The sequence below is a fragment of the Sphaerodactylus townsendi genome, linkage group LG07 (genome assembly GCF_021028975.2).
Source record: "Sphaerodactylus townsendi isolate TG3544 linkage group LG07, MPM_Stown_v2.3, whole genome shotgun sequence".
In the NCBI taxonomy this organism is placed as follows: Eukaryota; Metazoa; Chordata; class Lepidosauria; order Squamata; family Sphaerodactylidae; genus Sphaerodactylus; species Sphaerodactylus townsendi.
The window spans coordinates 14,611,885-14,628,147 of record NC_059431.1 but is presented as its reverse complement, the minus strand read 5'-3'; the positions used below and the strand labels follow the sequence as shown (position 1 = coordinate 14,628,147).

At 44.9% G+C, this 16,263-nt stretch overlaps 1 protein-coding gene across 1 annotated transcript in view; it reads right to left on the bottom strand.

Annotated features, from left to right (window-relative positions):
* Positions 1-368: 368 nt before the first annotated feature.
* The window catches only part of LOC125436946 (netrin receptor DCC-like), a 575,357-nt gene continuing 559,462 nt past the window's right edge, over positions 369-16,263 (bottom strand). The window contains exons 4-6 of the mRNA XM_048504330.1: positions 2,522-2,672; positions 509-645; positions 369-400 (exon numbers count right to left, since the gene is read on the bottom strand). Coding sequence (XP_048360287.1) covers positions 369-400; positions 509-645; positions 2,522-2,672 — 320 coding nt within the window. The remainder of the gene's footprint in view (positions 401-508; positions 646-2,521; positions 2,673-16,263) is intronic.

The window sequence follows — 16,263 nt, the reverse complement described above, 5'->3', positions numbered from 1 at the left end:
TGTAACAAAAGCAGTGCAACACAGAACAAACGATAAGGCTTTACAGCCTTCACGCACAGTCAACGTGAGGAACGGGATCCTACTCGTACCCATCAGCTTCTCACCTGCCACTGTTCACATTTACCACAACTTCTATAAGAGATTATGTCCATACAAGACATATGCCTGCAGGTTCCACCAGCGGAATCCAAGAAAAGCACTTGTAGGGAGCTGGATAGACCACAAGGCGCATGTGTTCTATTCACTTATGCTCATTGTTTATCCATGAATACAATCTATGTAGGGCTAACAAGTCCTTGTCATATTTCATTCTCACCATTTCAATCAACCAAGTTTCGCCTTTGACAGACGACGGGCAGCTGAAAACGTCACTCCACCAGAATGAAGGAATCTGACATGTCTGAGATTCATCAAGAACGTGCTATCTCATCCAAAGAATGAACGGACAAACCCTTCTTTAGACTGGAAAAGGCTGTCTGCATAACACAATATGGAGGCCTGTACTCACCCAACACAGATAATTCTGCTGAAGCACTACTGTTCTCCTCTTTGTAGGTGACCACGCAAGTGTACGTCCCAGAGTCGTCGTCCGTCGCATTAGCAATCAGTAAGTTACTGCCAGCCAACAATGAATATTTTTTAGATCTGGAAAATTGACAAGGTACATTAGTTGGTTGGTGAGTTGGTTGGTTTTAAAGGCCACCCTTCCCTGACGACTCAGGGTGTCTTCCAACAGATCCAAAAAATACATAAAACACAATTACACAATTCAAACAACTAAAATCCTATTAAAACTTAAGGGTGAGAATATAACCCCAGTGACCTAGGCTCATTCCGCACATGCAGAATAACGCACTTTCAAACAGCTTTCAGTGCTCTTTGAAGGTGCGCGGAAGAACAAAATCCACTTGCAAACAGTTGCGAGAGTGGTTTGAAAACGCATTATTTTGCGTGTGCAGAAGGGGCCCTAGAGAATGACTCTAAATCAGGAAGGAAAAGAGGAGGGGGAATAGAGAGGGAGACCAGGCTGGAGGACAAACCATAGCTGGCTCAACCATACGCCTGGTGGAACAGTTCTGTCTTACAGGTTCTGAGGAATTGCATCAGGTCCTACAGGGTCCAGGTCTCAAGAAGAAGGAGGAGGAGGAGTAGTTTGGATTTATATCCCACCTTTCTCTCCAGTAAGGAGACTCAAGGTGGCTTACAAGCTCCTTTCTCTTTCTCTCCCCACAACAGACACCTTAGGGGGGGCTGGGAGAGTTCCAAAGAACTGTGACTCGCCCAAGGTCACCCAGCAGGAATGTAGGAGTGTGGAAACACATCTGGTTCACTCTGTCACTCAGGTGGACGAGTGGGGAATCAAATCCGGCTCTCCAGATTAGAATCCATCTGCTCTTAGCCACTACACCATGCTGGCTCTCTAGACAGAGTGTCCCACCAGTTTGGGACCAGGGCCAGACTTTGAGGCTAGCAGACATCTTCTTGGTCAGGGATCACCGGCAGATTTTCTCTAGCTGAACACAGAGCTCTTAGGGGGGGGGGGATACCTGAAGAGACTGTCTCATAGGTGCGAATGGCCCCAGACGGTTTAGGTTAGAAGTAGGAAAGGGCATATTCATACCTGTTCAACATGCAGTTTGAGTAGTTTAGTGGGTCAGAGGCTCATTCCGCACATGCAGAATAATGCACTTTCAAACTGCTTTCAGTGATCTTTGAAGCTGTGCGGAATGGCAAAATCCACTTGCAAACAGTTGTGAAAGTGGTTTGAAAATGCATTATTTTGCGTGTGCGGAAGGGGCCAGAGTATCAGACAACAATGTGGGGAGGTCCAGGTTAAAATCCCTACCCAGACATGAAGTTTCCTGGGAGACTAGCCTATCTCTATCAGCATAATTGCCTGTGAATCACTACTGTGAGAATAAAATGGAGGACAAAAACACCATTTTGAGCTTCACAGAAACAGAGTAAAAAAAATGACTGTTCATTCCTAGACCTGACCATAATGAAGAAGACCAATATAGAGCTTAATGGAATTTTTCTTTATTAGTCTTTCAAAAGGATACATGATTGGGGTGCTGTGTGGTTTCCGGGCTGTATGGCCGTGTCCTAGCAGCATTCTCTCCTGACGTTTCGCCTGCATCTGTGGCTGGCATTTTCAGAGGATCTGAATGCCGGCCCTTTCTCAGATCCTCTGAAGATGCCAGCCACAGATGCAGGTGAAATGTCAGGAGAGAATGCTGCTAGAACATGGCCATACAGCCCAGAAACCACACAGCACCCCAGTGATTCCGGCCATGAAAGCCTTCGACAATACATTGGATACATGATTATTCCCCTTTATAGCACATTTACCCATATGGACAGCTGGTCTTACTGAAAACATCACTTCAAATTGTCTTCCTTTTAAAGGATAGCTGTCTCAGAAAGGATATCATTGGACACGTCTCTAACAGAACCAGGCAGGTCTAGGAGATTCCTGTTCTGGCCAAATGCACCCTTTCAAAACTGACATAGTGAATACCTCAAAGGGATTATTTCGTCTCCTCGTAGCCACGTAAATGTTGGCACTGGATAGCCAGAAACACAACACTCTAGCACGGCATCCTTCCCTTCGATAACTACCACGTTTGATGGTCTCTGCAGGAAAAATTGTTGTCTGTGCAATCCGGGATCTGTGGAGAGGAAAAGGAATGGTTATTACATAATAATCACACGGTTTGTCTTAGAAACAGTGGGGAAGAGTATTTAAATATTCTCAGCTGGAGTCTTCTCCTGTGCTGCAAGAACACAGAGACAGATTTATAGATACGGTGGGTAGGAGATTATAAAATGGTGTTCAGGGGGAAATCTTGATTTGAGAAGGAAATACTGTAGGAGCTCATATACCAGGGGTGGCCAACCTATTGCACTCCAGATGTTTATGGACTGCAATTCCCATCAGCCCCTGCCAGCATGGCCAATTGGTCCTGTCATATACTAAAGAAGACCATGAACTCCAATATATTTTATGCTTACACTAATCCACAGAAGTGTTTGTTGGTTGATTGATGGGGTCCCGTATTAACTGATGCAGTGAAGATCAAATTTATATGCTGTATTTTGATTCTGGTTGGAAAAAGGAATAACAATATAATGGTCATTTCCTTCTCATCTTTTTTGCTCATTTGTCTTACGAATCACCCAGGGTCCCTTCACAACAAGCAAAGAAACCTATACTAAGGGTTTAGTGATATGCAAACGTATTTCAGATTATTATTATTATTATGGTGGTGGTTGATTTCACAGCTGCCAGTTCTTTAGCGGGTTGTTGGCCTTTCATTACAGTTCGAGCCTCACCCTAGGACATTGTAATGAATCCACGTAGTATTTGTGCGGATCCCAGCAGGGCTGCCTTTTGAATCTGACAGATGTTGATTGTGTCAATTTGAAGGTGTTTCAAATGCAGCCCGAGTGTTTTCAGAATGGCACCCAGGTCGCTGATTACTGCTGGGACGACCTCAGCCGGTTTGTTCCACAGTCGCTGAATCTCTAACTTCAAATCATGATATTTAGTGACCTTCTCATGCTCATTATTATTGTTACTACTATTGTTGTTGTTTTGCGACGGAATATGATTCTGCAACTAAAAGCTGACAACTCTTATCGTCATCTAAATTGAAGAAAGGTCATACATTCTGTTTCAAGTCTGTGCTGATTCAAACGTTCCGCTCATCATCCTTTCTGAAATCCACTGCCCATTTCTGTGAACTTCATTGGTATGCATGCATAGCATGCATTTTAATACGTATTTTAAATTTGTTTATGCAGTTGCAAGACTAGTTGTAGCTTGTAGTTCCATCATATGTCCAAATGCATATCCAGTGTCTACTCTTTGCATGCCAAGTCTAGGATTCACCAATGGAAATCTGATGAAATGAATATCCATGTTGTTCTGCTCCTTATAAAATGTGGATTGGAATACTAAATCCTGGAGGGAGGGGAGAAGGGGAGAGAGAACCAGCGAACAAGACTTCTAAAGTATTTGTTTGCTTGTTTCTTCATTTGGTTAGTTAGTTAGTTAGTTAGTTAGTTAGTTAGTTAGTTAGTTAGTTAGTTAGTTAGTTAGTTAGTTAGTTAGTTAGTTAGTTAGTTAGAAGAAGAGTTTGGATTTATATCCCCCTTTCTCTCCTGCAGGAGACTCAAAGGGGCTTACAATCTCCTTGCCCTTCCCTCCTCACAACAAATACCCTGTGAGGTAGGTGGGGCTGAGAGAGCTCTGAGAAGCTGTGACTAGCCCAAGGTCACCCAGCTGGCGTGTGTGGGAGTGCACAGGCTAATCTGAATTCCCCAGATAAGCCTCCACAGCTCAGGCGGCAGAGCTGGGAATCAAACCCGATTAGATACACAGGAATCAAAACCAGATTAGATACATGGGCTCTTAACCTCCTACGCCACTGCTGCTCCCTAGTTAGTTAGCTGCTTCCTAGTTAGTTAGTTAGTTAGTTAGTTAGTTAGTTAGTTAGTTAGTTAGTTAGTTAGTTAGTTAGTTAGTTAGTTAGTTTTATGACCTGCCCCATCCCCGAGGGGCTCTGGGCAGGTTATAACATATAGTAAAAACATCCTACAACTTTAACATATAAATCCTAACTCCAAAACTTAAAAACCAAGTAGCAAAATTATTACAGTAACATTGAATGATATAATTTAATACATCCTGCTGTTTCCACCTCTCCTTCCCCCCAGAGGCATGAGGGGATGGATGGCATCCGGGGCAAAATGGCAGTGGGGGTGGGGGAAACTGTTTTTGCGTCCTCAGGGTTTCTTATTTCAACTGTACAGAATGGACCTAAGACAAGAACAATATGTACCCCATGGCTGTGAGTTTCACAGAGGGTTTTTCCCCCTTGCTTTTTAAGTGGGAAAAAGACACTGCAGTGTTTCCACAGCCAAGCTGAGCAGTCCACATTTCTTTGTTCTTGTTGATTGTGAGGAACTACTTTTGTGTGGATGGGGAAAGCTGGGAGGAGTGAGGAAACCCAAAGGAAGCCAAACACATGTTGACTCCCCTCACCTTCTCTTCACTTTCCTCTGTCATGTCAGACTATAACTGGTCTCAAAAACCACAGGGAGAGTCCAACCTCAGATCGCGGTGAGTTTTGAAGAGGGGAAACATATCCATAACTGAGGATGCAACTCAAAGGAAATGTAGACTGAATTGAAAGGAGACAAAATATGCTTAATGTAAGGTGACCAGACGTCCTGCTTTTGGCGGGACAGTCCCGCCTTAAACCAATCTGTCCCGCATCCCGTGGGGTTTTTTAACTGTCCTGATGTTGCCTTCTGGGCACTCCCCTTTTCCCGCCCTGTAACAGGGCGGGAAAGCGGGGAGTGCCCCAAAAGGCAGTGCGCTCCTGCAGCCGCGTGGGCCCCCCTGTCCCAGTTTTAAAAGGTGACAATCTGGTAGAATACTTCCATCTTACATGCCCTGTGGAACTGAACCAGTTCTTGCAGGGCCTGGGGTCCAGTTGATAGAGAGGTGACAATGACAAAGAGATGCTTGAAAGCTGAAGAAGGCATCACTTAAAAGATGTATAATGGAGTTTGTTCTTCTGATTAACTTAACATGTTCTGTAATTACTATAAAAACTTTTCTGTTCCCCTATACTGCAAATTGCCTAAACAAACACAGTTACAATGTGAAAAACCCCAGGGAGAAGAGGAAGCTTTTTAGATTTTAGGAATACAGACTCCCTTATTCCTAAAATCAATCAAGGGCAAGTTTTCCATTAGTGTTATGAAACCCTGAAAAGATTTAGTAGGTTTTTAAAATCTGCGATCAAACTGAAGTGAAATATCTGAAGTTCATTTTTTTAACCAAATAAGCACAATGCAAAGCAATTGTTTTTCAGTTGTGCAATATTGGGGAGATGGGGTTATGGGATTTGACTTGCCTCACTATATAAATGGATGGCACTTAAACGGAGTACCATTTGTCACTGTTCGTTTGGAGTCACACTGCAAGGAGCCATGGAAGTTGAAGCAGTTCAATATAATTTATTTTATGAGCCGCAACTCACAGACCGCTCATTGTCCTGAATTACTTTGTGTTACAGTATATCAGGTGGCTTTGTTCTACAAAAGGTGAACTTCTGTATCACATCTGCAATTGCCGCTGAAACACAGTTGACAAATGCCAAATATTGAACTGGCACAACTCTGGTTTCATTGTTCGCAAAGCAGGGGAGACAGACAGACAGACAGACAGACAGACAGACAGACCGACAGACCGACAGACCGACAGACCGACCGACCGACCGACCGACCGACAGACAGACAGACAGACAGACAGACAGACAGACAGACAGACAGACAGATGAAATGTGGCACTTTAACTTGACGAGATATCTCTGTCTTGTCATTCCAAGCTTTGATTAAACACAGAAACCAATCAACTCCAGTTCCTCCTATATAAACCCTAGGGCCTGGTGTTTTTAAATAAGGTCATTAGGCTGTTCCTTGAGTCTTTAGACTGTTCCTTTACCTCAGCATATAGATAACTGGCACTTAGAAAGGCAGCCATGCCTTTGAAATTGTTGGGAGTGTTCAAACTTATTTTAGAAAAATGGGATTCACTCTCTCCTTGTTTCCGCAGTGATTTGTACAACAATTATGGGTGCTGCTATCTACTTAGCAGTCATGTAAAAGCAATGTGTGGAGGCTCCTGTTGCTTCATTGCTGCCTCCTGTCACCCTCTGGTCAGAGTCACATTCCACTAGAAGAAGAAGAAGAAGAAGAAGAAGAAGAAGAAGAAGAAGAAGAAGAAGAAGAAGAAGAAGAAGAAGAAGAAGAAGAAGAAGAAGAAGAAGAAGAAGAAGAAGAAGAAGAAGAAGAAGAGTTTGGATTTTTATCCCCCCTTTCTCTCCTGCAGGATACTCAAAGGGGCTGACAATCTCCTTGCCCTTCCCCCCTCACAACAAACACCCTGTGAGGTAGGTGGGGCTGAGAGAGCTCCGAGAAGCTGTGACTAGCCCAAGGTCACCCAGCTGGCATGTGTGGGAGTGTACAGGCTAATCTGAATTCCCCAGATAAGCCTCCACAGCTCAGGCGGCAGAGCTGGGAATCAAACCCAGTTCCTCCAGATTAGATACGCGAGCTCTTAACCTCTTACGCCACTGCTGCTCCATAGAGATGTAAAATGTCCAGTTTTTCAGGATTGGGAATTAAAATAGATGTAGTACTAGCTGTCTTGTCAAACGTTAAGTAATTGTACTGTTTTAACAATTGTACTGTTTTCAGCCTGAAGGGAACAGGCAGCTTCTTCAGCCTGCACTGTTTCACTAAGGTAAGTGTGGGGGGATGACACTGCAGGGGGGAGGAAGGTGCCGTGTGGGTGAGGCACCCAGTGAGACACCCTCCCATCCCCTGGCAGCTCCGCCTCTGGTATTATTCAACATTTTAGAACAATGAAATAACGTTTCGAGACGACTGCGGCCACTTGCTTTCCCTACATATTGGTAACTAATCGAGTATTTTTTAAAAAAATTCAAAAGAAAGAAAATGCAAAATGACCAGTTACAGCATTTCTGTCTCACAGGCTTCCAAATCAGTTCCGTCTGCTCTGAATCTTTCCAGTTAATTTTATCAGTTGGTAGATCTCTGCATGTTTTTGTGCCCATTCTTGTATTGATGGGGCTGTTTATTGCTTCCAGTCGTTTGCAAACACAATTCTAGCCACTGTAATAAGATGCGACATGGTATGGGGAAAAGCTTTCAGCACCCTTTATGAAATATCTTTGAATAAATAAACAACAAACAAAAATGAATGTTTGTAGTGATTTTCTTGAAGGGGGGGAAACAGAGACTGTTGTGTATCTCATCACCTTAGAAACGCTAACCTTGTTACCTGACCTGATCCCACCCTTGGGCCTGGAAGGAAGGCTCCACTGTTAAGCCAACTGAGCGAACTACGACGGAAAAATCTGTCATTACATTGATACCAATCTCTCAATACACAGAACACATTAAGGATGAAACTACAGGATAAGCAATGTGTCTGGGGGTATGATTATTTTTTTGCCCTCATGATGGAAATTCGGGCCCATCTGTACAAAGCCAGTTAAAGGATGTGATAAGCAGCAGGATAAAGCAACAAGCAGGTAAAAGGATAATCAAATTTGGATGGTGATCTCTGTTGGCGGGCGTTTTCAAAAACATATCCCCAAATTTATAGCTTTTTCAAACTGAGGCAAAGACAAAAAAAATCAGATTAATGCTTCTCCTTTAATCCAGCCTGTTCAGATGAAGTGGGATCATTAGTCTAACTGAATTACCTTCAGCACTTGTCGGACTGTTTATTTAAAATATAATCATTCTCTTGAAAATTGTGTTGGCTTTACAGGAAAGCTTATAAAACCAGGTTTTGTTAATTGGCCTTCAAAAACAAAAACTGGACATATTTTTACTGGTGTTATACCTAATTCCCCACTTTAGGAGCAGAAATTGGTATGGGAATGACTTAAATTGTGTGGCTTAAATTGTACTGAATTTTATTTTGTATCTGTATTGTGCTGTGTGTACCCATGATTGTGAGCTGGTCTAGTCTCTGGAAGAATGGCAATGAAATGGTTTCCAGTAAATAAAAAACAAAGTCTGGTACAAAATCTGGTACACATACAATGCAGTTCTCAACAGTTACATCCTTTCCAAGTACACTGAATTCAGTCGGAACCAGGGGAAGGCAACATATCCTAACATTCCTGACAGGATAGTTGTAAGGAGAAAATGGGGAAGAAACAGTCATACATTCTATCTTGAGCTCCTTGGAAAAAGGAGAGAATAGAATGCAATAAAATGAGGAAAAAACTGGTGGACGCATGCAGGGTTCCATGGTACATTTTCGATTTGGTAAAATTTGGATTTGGATTTATTCGGGCATAAAATTATCTGTATGCCTGAATAAGACAAATAGCATATTCAGATATACTTGAATATTCGGGTATACCCCAAAAATTCGGGTCTGTGTGATACCCTGAAGTTTTAGTGGTGCTAGCTTTAAAAATGCGCTCCCTGTAGGCCAAAATGCAAAAACCCACCAAAAATACACACAAAAAAAAGATGGACCTGAATTTTTCGGGTGTAACCGAATATTTGAGTATATCCAAATATGTTATTTGTCTTATTCAGGCATACAGATAATTTTATGCCTGAATAAATCCAAATCTGAATTTTACCAAATTTCTAGGGTATTGCTCAAGCCTATACAGAAGCATAAAATACAGATCTTTGGAAATTGAGGCTCAAAACCTTATTTGCACTGGCTCTAAGGACCCTTCCACACATGCAGAATAAAGCACTTTCAATCAACTTTCACAACTGTTTGCAAGTGGATTTTGCCATTACTTACAGCTGCAAAGTGCATTGAAAGTGGATTGAAAGTACATTATTCTGCATGTGCGTAACGGGGCTAAGTGATCCTCCCTATTGAGCCTGGGAATCCCAAGCATACCAGGCCATACCAGGAGCAGCAGTGGCATAGTGATTGAGAGCAACTGTACTCTAATTTGGAGGAACTGGGTTTGATTCCCTGCTATGACGGTTGAGCTGTGGAGGCTTATCTGGGGAATTCAGATTCGCCTGTACACTCCCACACACGCCAGCTGGGTGACCTTGGGCTAGTCACAGCTTCTCAGAGCTCTCTCAGCCCCACCTACCCCACAGGGTGTTTGTTGTGAGGGGGCAGGGAAAGGAGATTGTTAGCCCCTTTGTATAGGAGAGAAAGGGGGGATATAACCAGTGGTGGGATCCAAAAATTTTAGTAACAGGTTCCCATGGTGGTGGGATTCAAACTGTGGCATAGTGCCAATGGGGCTGGGCAGGGCACAACGGTGGCGTGGCCAGGCATTCCGAAGCGGGGCATTCCTGGGTGGGGCTGTGGCAAGGACGCAGCCGCTGCGCCGATCCTTGGGCGGGAAACAAATGCATGCAGGTGCAGGCTGCCATGCACACCAGTGCACTTGCTGCTAGACTGCTTCAAGTTCTGCGTGCTACTGCTGAGAGGAGGAGTGTAACTAAGGCAAAAATCACATGGCAAAATCACCAATTAGTAACCCCTCTTGGCACACACAAATAATTTGTAGCCTACTCTCGGGAACCTGAGAGAACCTGCTGGATCCCACCTCTGGATATAACTCCAGCTCTTCTTTTCCAGCTGAATATCTTTCCCACTTACAAAATATGAGGTGGTACAGAGCTTACACTCCCACTTGCTTCAATGCTGTGCCATCTGCCCTACCCTCTGCAAGATTCCACAGAGTACCATATGCAGAAAGAATCTGTCCTTGTGATTCAGGAGCTATTGAAACAGTACAAGATATTTTACTCTTCTGCTCATTCTACGCTGAGATTCAGGCCAAGTTCTTAACCCCTATTCTTGTACTGGGAGCCGACTCCTCTGTTGCAGCTTTGACATCCTTTTTATTAAATAGCCCTTCCACAGATCTGTGCGAGAGGGTAGCTAATTTCGTGCAGGGTGCTATACGCCTTTGTATTATCAGGAATAAGTGTTAACTTTTTGGAATTGTAAAATATATAATAATATGTATTTTCATAATTTTGTTTTCTATTCTGTTTTCTATTGCTTTTTAATGTTAAACACTTGTGTCTCCTTTTAATATTGGCAATGAATCATATTTTTGATGCCAGTAAAGGCAGTATGCATGCATGCAATTAATTTATTGTACAGAGGAATCATGATGTAAACCACTCTGAGCCCATGCAAACAGGGTGGGGAGCAGTCTAATAATTAATCTATCAAATAAACAAATCAGTAAGAACAAAATACCAGAAAGCTGCATTTGTTACACCAGACAGAAATTCTACTCATAGCCAAGTTCTATGATGTTGGCCTTGTTGTTTTTCACTAGCTAGTGAATAATAATTCATACATGTGTCAAGGGCACTTGTCTCATTATTAATTTTCAACTGCCTTGGCGGTTTCGCATTTTGGTCTTGCAATATCTGCCGATTGCCTTGAGGGCTGAACTTAGAGACTGACCTCACTTCCTTAGTTGCTGTGTAGCCAAACTAGCTGGGTGAAAAAGAGGAAGCAGGCTGGTTGTTGTGGGTTTTCCGGGCTGTGTGGCCATGGTCTGGTAGATCTTGGCAGAGGTGGGATCCAGCAGGTTCTCACAGGTTCCCGAGAGTAGGTTACTAATTATTTGCGTCTTCCAAAAGGGGTTTACTAATTGGTGATTTTGCCATGTGATTTTTGCCTTAGTTATGCCCCTCCTCTCAGCAGTAGTGCGCAGAACTTGAAGCAGTCCAGCAGGAGGTGCACCGGCGTGCGTGGCAGCCTGCACCTGCGTGCATTCGTTTCCCGCCCAAGGACCAGCGCAGTGGCTGCATCCTTGCCACAGCCCCGCCCAGGAATGCCCCGCCCCTGGAATGCCCGGCCATGCCCCACCCAGCCCCATTGGTGCTACACCACAGTTTGAATCCCACCACCATGGGAACCTGTTACTAACATTTTTGGATCCCACCACTGGATCTTGGCCATCAGTTCCTAATGTTTCACCTGCATCTGTGGCTGGCATCTTCAAAGGTGTATCACAAAGAGAAGTGTGTGATACACCTCTGAAGATGCCAGCCACAGATGCAGGTGAAACGTTAGGAACAAGATCTACGAGACCATGGCCACATGGCCTGAAAACCCACAACAACCAGTTGAATCTGACCATGAAAGCCTTCGACAATACAGGAAGCAGGCTCTTCAAACCGATACAAATGCTATCCAAGAAGTCAGGTGACCAAGATGAAACAATCACTTCCCTTTCCCCTTCTGTCGACCCATCCACCACCTGCTGTTCCCATTCATTCATAGCAACAGATTCCCTCTAGGCTGAATGGATGGTGTCTTTGGGTTCTTCCATTTTTCAACAGACAGCTGAACTAGGAAAGATACTGGAAAGAAAGACAACCAATCTCCTCAACAGCAGTAGAGTGTTCTATTCTGGTTCTGACAATGGAATTAAATCTGTCTAGGCATCGACAAGACATCACTAGGTATTTACTAATGATCTGAACTTGGCCATCAGTGTCTTTATTTGCTGACTTAGGAGAAGAGTGCTGTCCTACAACTTTTGTTGGGTGGAAAAAGAACACATGAAACGTCATTGATAAGGATGCCTTGGTGAGGCCACCATGAGCAGTGACCATATTCAGAGCTTCCTTTCATGAAGGGATGACAGAGCAGGCCACAGATAACATGAAATAGACTGAACATAACATAACCATCATCATTGATTCAGCTTCTCCTTGAAACCTGTGGATTCCTTGGTTCCTATGCCTGCAACCTCATCATATCTGCAAAGGACACATTTAATAAAATCCTTTCTCATACCTGCTTTATATTTGGGAGGTGGTGAGGACCCTCAAGGGAAGGATCCAGATTGGACTGGTGAGGGGGAAACTACAGATAGGAACAGGTTTCCCATTGAAACTAATGAGAACAATGCCTTAATACACCAATGATCCCAAATATTTATACACTTATTTGTGTGACTGCCTCTTCTGTTATAACCCCCAGCGGACATTAAGATCAGGAGCCAAGGGACTCCTAATTACCCCTGGCCCATGGGAGGTCCATTTGGCCTCAATGCAGGCCAGGGCCTTTTCGGTCTTGGCCCCCTCCTGGTGGAACAGTCTCCCTGTGAAGATCAGGGACTTGCAGGACTTTACAGAGTTCCGCAGGGCCTGCAAAATGGAACTGTTCTGCCAGGCATTTCGTTGAGGCTGACCTTTCTCAACCAGTCTCCCCTGGGGCCATTTGTTTGTTTACATGGGTTTATTTCTCTGCTCTGTTTTACAGCTTTTCGTGCAGTCTGGTTTTTAAATTTTGATTTTATGGACTATGTAGGTTATTTTACCTATTATTTGGGCACTGTTTCATTTTAAATCAGAGGTTCTTGTTGAAACAGTTGTTATGTATTGCACTTTGATTGTACATCGCCCTGAGCCAGAGATGGGAGGGGCGATTAACAAATCAAATCGATCGATCGATCGATCGATCGATCCATCGATCGATAAATAAAGCATTTATAAACCCCCCCTTTCTCCCGGATAACTGGGAAGCAAGGCAGGACACATGAATAAAAAATGGTACAACGGGTAATACTTCAAAGCATTTCAACAGCCATCAGAAAACATGTAACGATGTTGCAGAATCTGATCGCTTTTTAAAAGTACAAAAGGAGATAGACCTAATAAAAGTTATGTGTTCATATCTAGTAAGAACCGCCCTTCACCTCTGTTCTTGAGCACCAAGCAGAGGCGACCTACAATTCTTACCAGTGAACTGCATAAGAGTCACCACGGTCTCCAAATAGAAATATTGCCAGGGCTACTAATGAGCTCCAAAACAAAGGTTCGCCTAGGGTTAACCTCCAAATCATGCATGACTAGTTCAGTTCTACGATCATCCAGTTTGGCCACAGACTTTAAGGTTCCTCTTATTGAAGAAGATGGACTGATTTTTATTCCCTGCTTTTCTCTACTTTTGAGGAGTCTCCAAGCGGCTTCCTGTTGCCTTCTCTTCTTCTCCCCACAACAGGCACCTTGTGAGATAGGTAGGGCTGAGATCAGAGGTGGGATCCAGCAGGTTCTCACAGGTTCCCGAGAGTAGGTTACTAATTATTTGCGTGTGCCGAGAGGGGGTTATTAATTGGTGATTTTGCCACGTGATTTTTGCCTTAGTTACGCCCCTCCTCTCAGCAGTAGCACGCAGAACTTGAAGCAGTCTAGCAGGAGGTGCACCGGCATGCGTGGCAGCCCTGGGCGCCTATGTGTGCATTCAAGCTTCTCGGCCATGGGACCATAGCTAGAGGCTGCGCAGCCTTGCCACAGCGCCCCGCCTAGGGAATGCCCCGCCTGGCAATGTCACAGGCACATGCCCCATCGTGCCCTCCGCCCCATGTGGCCTTTTTGGCGCTTACGCTTCACCAGTTTGAATCCCACCCCCATGGGAACCTGTTACTAAAATTTTTGGATCCCACCACTGGCTGAGATAGTTCTGAGAGAACTGTGACTAGCCCGAGGTCACCCAGCTGGAGGAGTGGGTAATGAAACCCAATTCACCAGATCAGAGTCTGCTGCTCTGAGCCATTACGCCAGGCTGTCTCTATCGCCTAAGTCCACACTTTCACATTTGTCGGCTCTGCTTCCAGGCAATCCCTCGGTCCACAGTCATATCCAACCTTGTGAAGTTACGTTTATTTTGGGGCTTCCAAATTCCAATCTCAATCTTCAAATATGCTTAGAGGCAAATTACACAGCAGCCGTAAGCCTCTTGTCCTGGCCCACCTCTGCGCTTCATGGATCTTAAGCAAAGGAAAGCCACCCTGCCACTTCGGCAGATTGATCACGCAAGCACAAATTTATTTAATACGAAGACAAAGCCCTCACCTGGCCAGGAGCCAACGTGTTCTGTGCACACAGAGGGCAAGTCAGCACTTTCTTGAAAGCTATTCATTCTCGCTCTTATGACTCTATTATTCTTGTGACTCCGCTTAGAGCAATGTAATGCCGGGGTGACACGCTGCCAAAGGATTGTGGCTGCGTCTGTGTTCATTTGCTCTGCCTCTGTGCTGTTCTTGCCATTCACAGTCACAGCCGTATGCTAGCCAGTTTTAGGGATGACTCTGAATAGTCCATCTGAGACAATTTTGCCAAAAGCAAAATTACCGACGAATTGGCTATCTGCTCCTCCAGAGAATTCTCAGCAAAGCCAAAACAGCTCTGCAAACTTCCTTTCCCCACAGTCCTAAACAGATCGATACCTTTCTCAACCCATTTAGGGCCCACTCCACATAGCCAAGAAACATGGTGCAGCAGTCGCGTAGCTAAAACGGGGCAGGGAAAAGGGGGGTACTGCGCCCCGGGCGTGCACCATTGGGGTCATGTGGGGGGCAGAAAATTGAAAGCAGCTTGCTGAAAACATAGCCCAGGCCAGGGGTCTTCAAACTATGGCCCTCCAGATGTTCATGGACTACAATTCCCATCAGCCCCTGCCAGCATGGCCAAGTGGTAGGGCTCATGAGAATTGTAGTCTATGAACATCTGGAGGGCCATAGTTTGAAGACCCCTGGCCTAGTGGGAGCTACACTTCCCAGGAGACCTCTGCAGGAGTTGGGGCTCGCAGGGTCTCCTGGGAAGTATAGTTCCCACCGGGTGCTTTTTCAGCCAGCTGCTCTCTGCAGCCAGCAAAACTAAGGTAAATGTGGGGCGTGGGGGAATGGGGAGCAGGGCACCGCACGGGGGCGAGGCACCACGAGGGGAGGCAGGGTGCCATTTTGCCCTGGGCGCCATTCCCCCCTCGACACCACTGTGGTGTAGGACGCTATATAACCCATTTTTTAGGGGGACCTTCATGCAAACGGCCAGGTAGGAGGTATTTTATTTCCCTCCCTTCCACCCCATCCTCCGTGGCCAGGGAGAAGCTGCCTGCCATTGCCTACCAATTGCAGGGAGGCACCTTTTCCTTTTTTTTAAAAAAATGTGCCTTGTAAAGAATTTTTCCTTAACAAAACATTTGTAGATCATCATTCCCTATTGCAGGTGAGTAGGGCCTTCGTGTGGAGGAGTGGAGAAACAAACCTGGCTCACCAGATTAGAGTCCACTAGCTGAAGAAGAAGAAGAGTTTGAATTTATGTCCCCCCTCTCTCGTCTGTCAGGAGTCTCAAAGGGGCTTACAATCTCCTTTCCCTTCCCCCCTCATAACAAACACCCTGTGAGGTGGGTGGGGCTGAGAGAACTCCGAAGAACTGTGACTAGCCCAAAGTCACCCAGCTGGCATGCGTTGGAGTGCATTAACTAATCTGGCTCACCAGATAAGCCTCCACAGCTCAAGCGGCAGAGCAGGGAATTAAACCCTGTTCTCCAGATTAGAGCACACGTGCTCTTAACCACTACCCCACGCTGGCTTAAAGGAATAAGAAAAGTTGGTTTTTAATACCCTGCTTTTCTCTGCCTTTAAGGAGTTCAATGCGGCTTACAGTGGCATAAAAGCAGCAGTGAAGTAGGAGGTTAAGAGCTTGTGTATCTAATCTGGAGGAACCGGGTTTGATTCCCAGCTCTGCCGCCTGAGCTGTGGAGGCTTATCGGGGGAATTCAGATTAACCTGGACACTCCCACACACGCCAGCTGGGTGACCTTGGGCTAGTCACAGTTTCTCGGAGCTCTCTCAGCCCCACCTACCTCACAGGGTGTTTGTTGTGAGGGGGGAAGGGCAA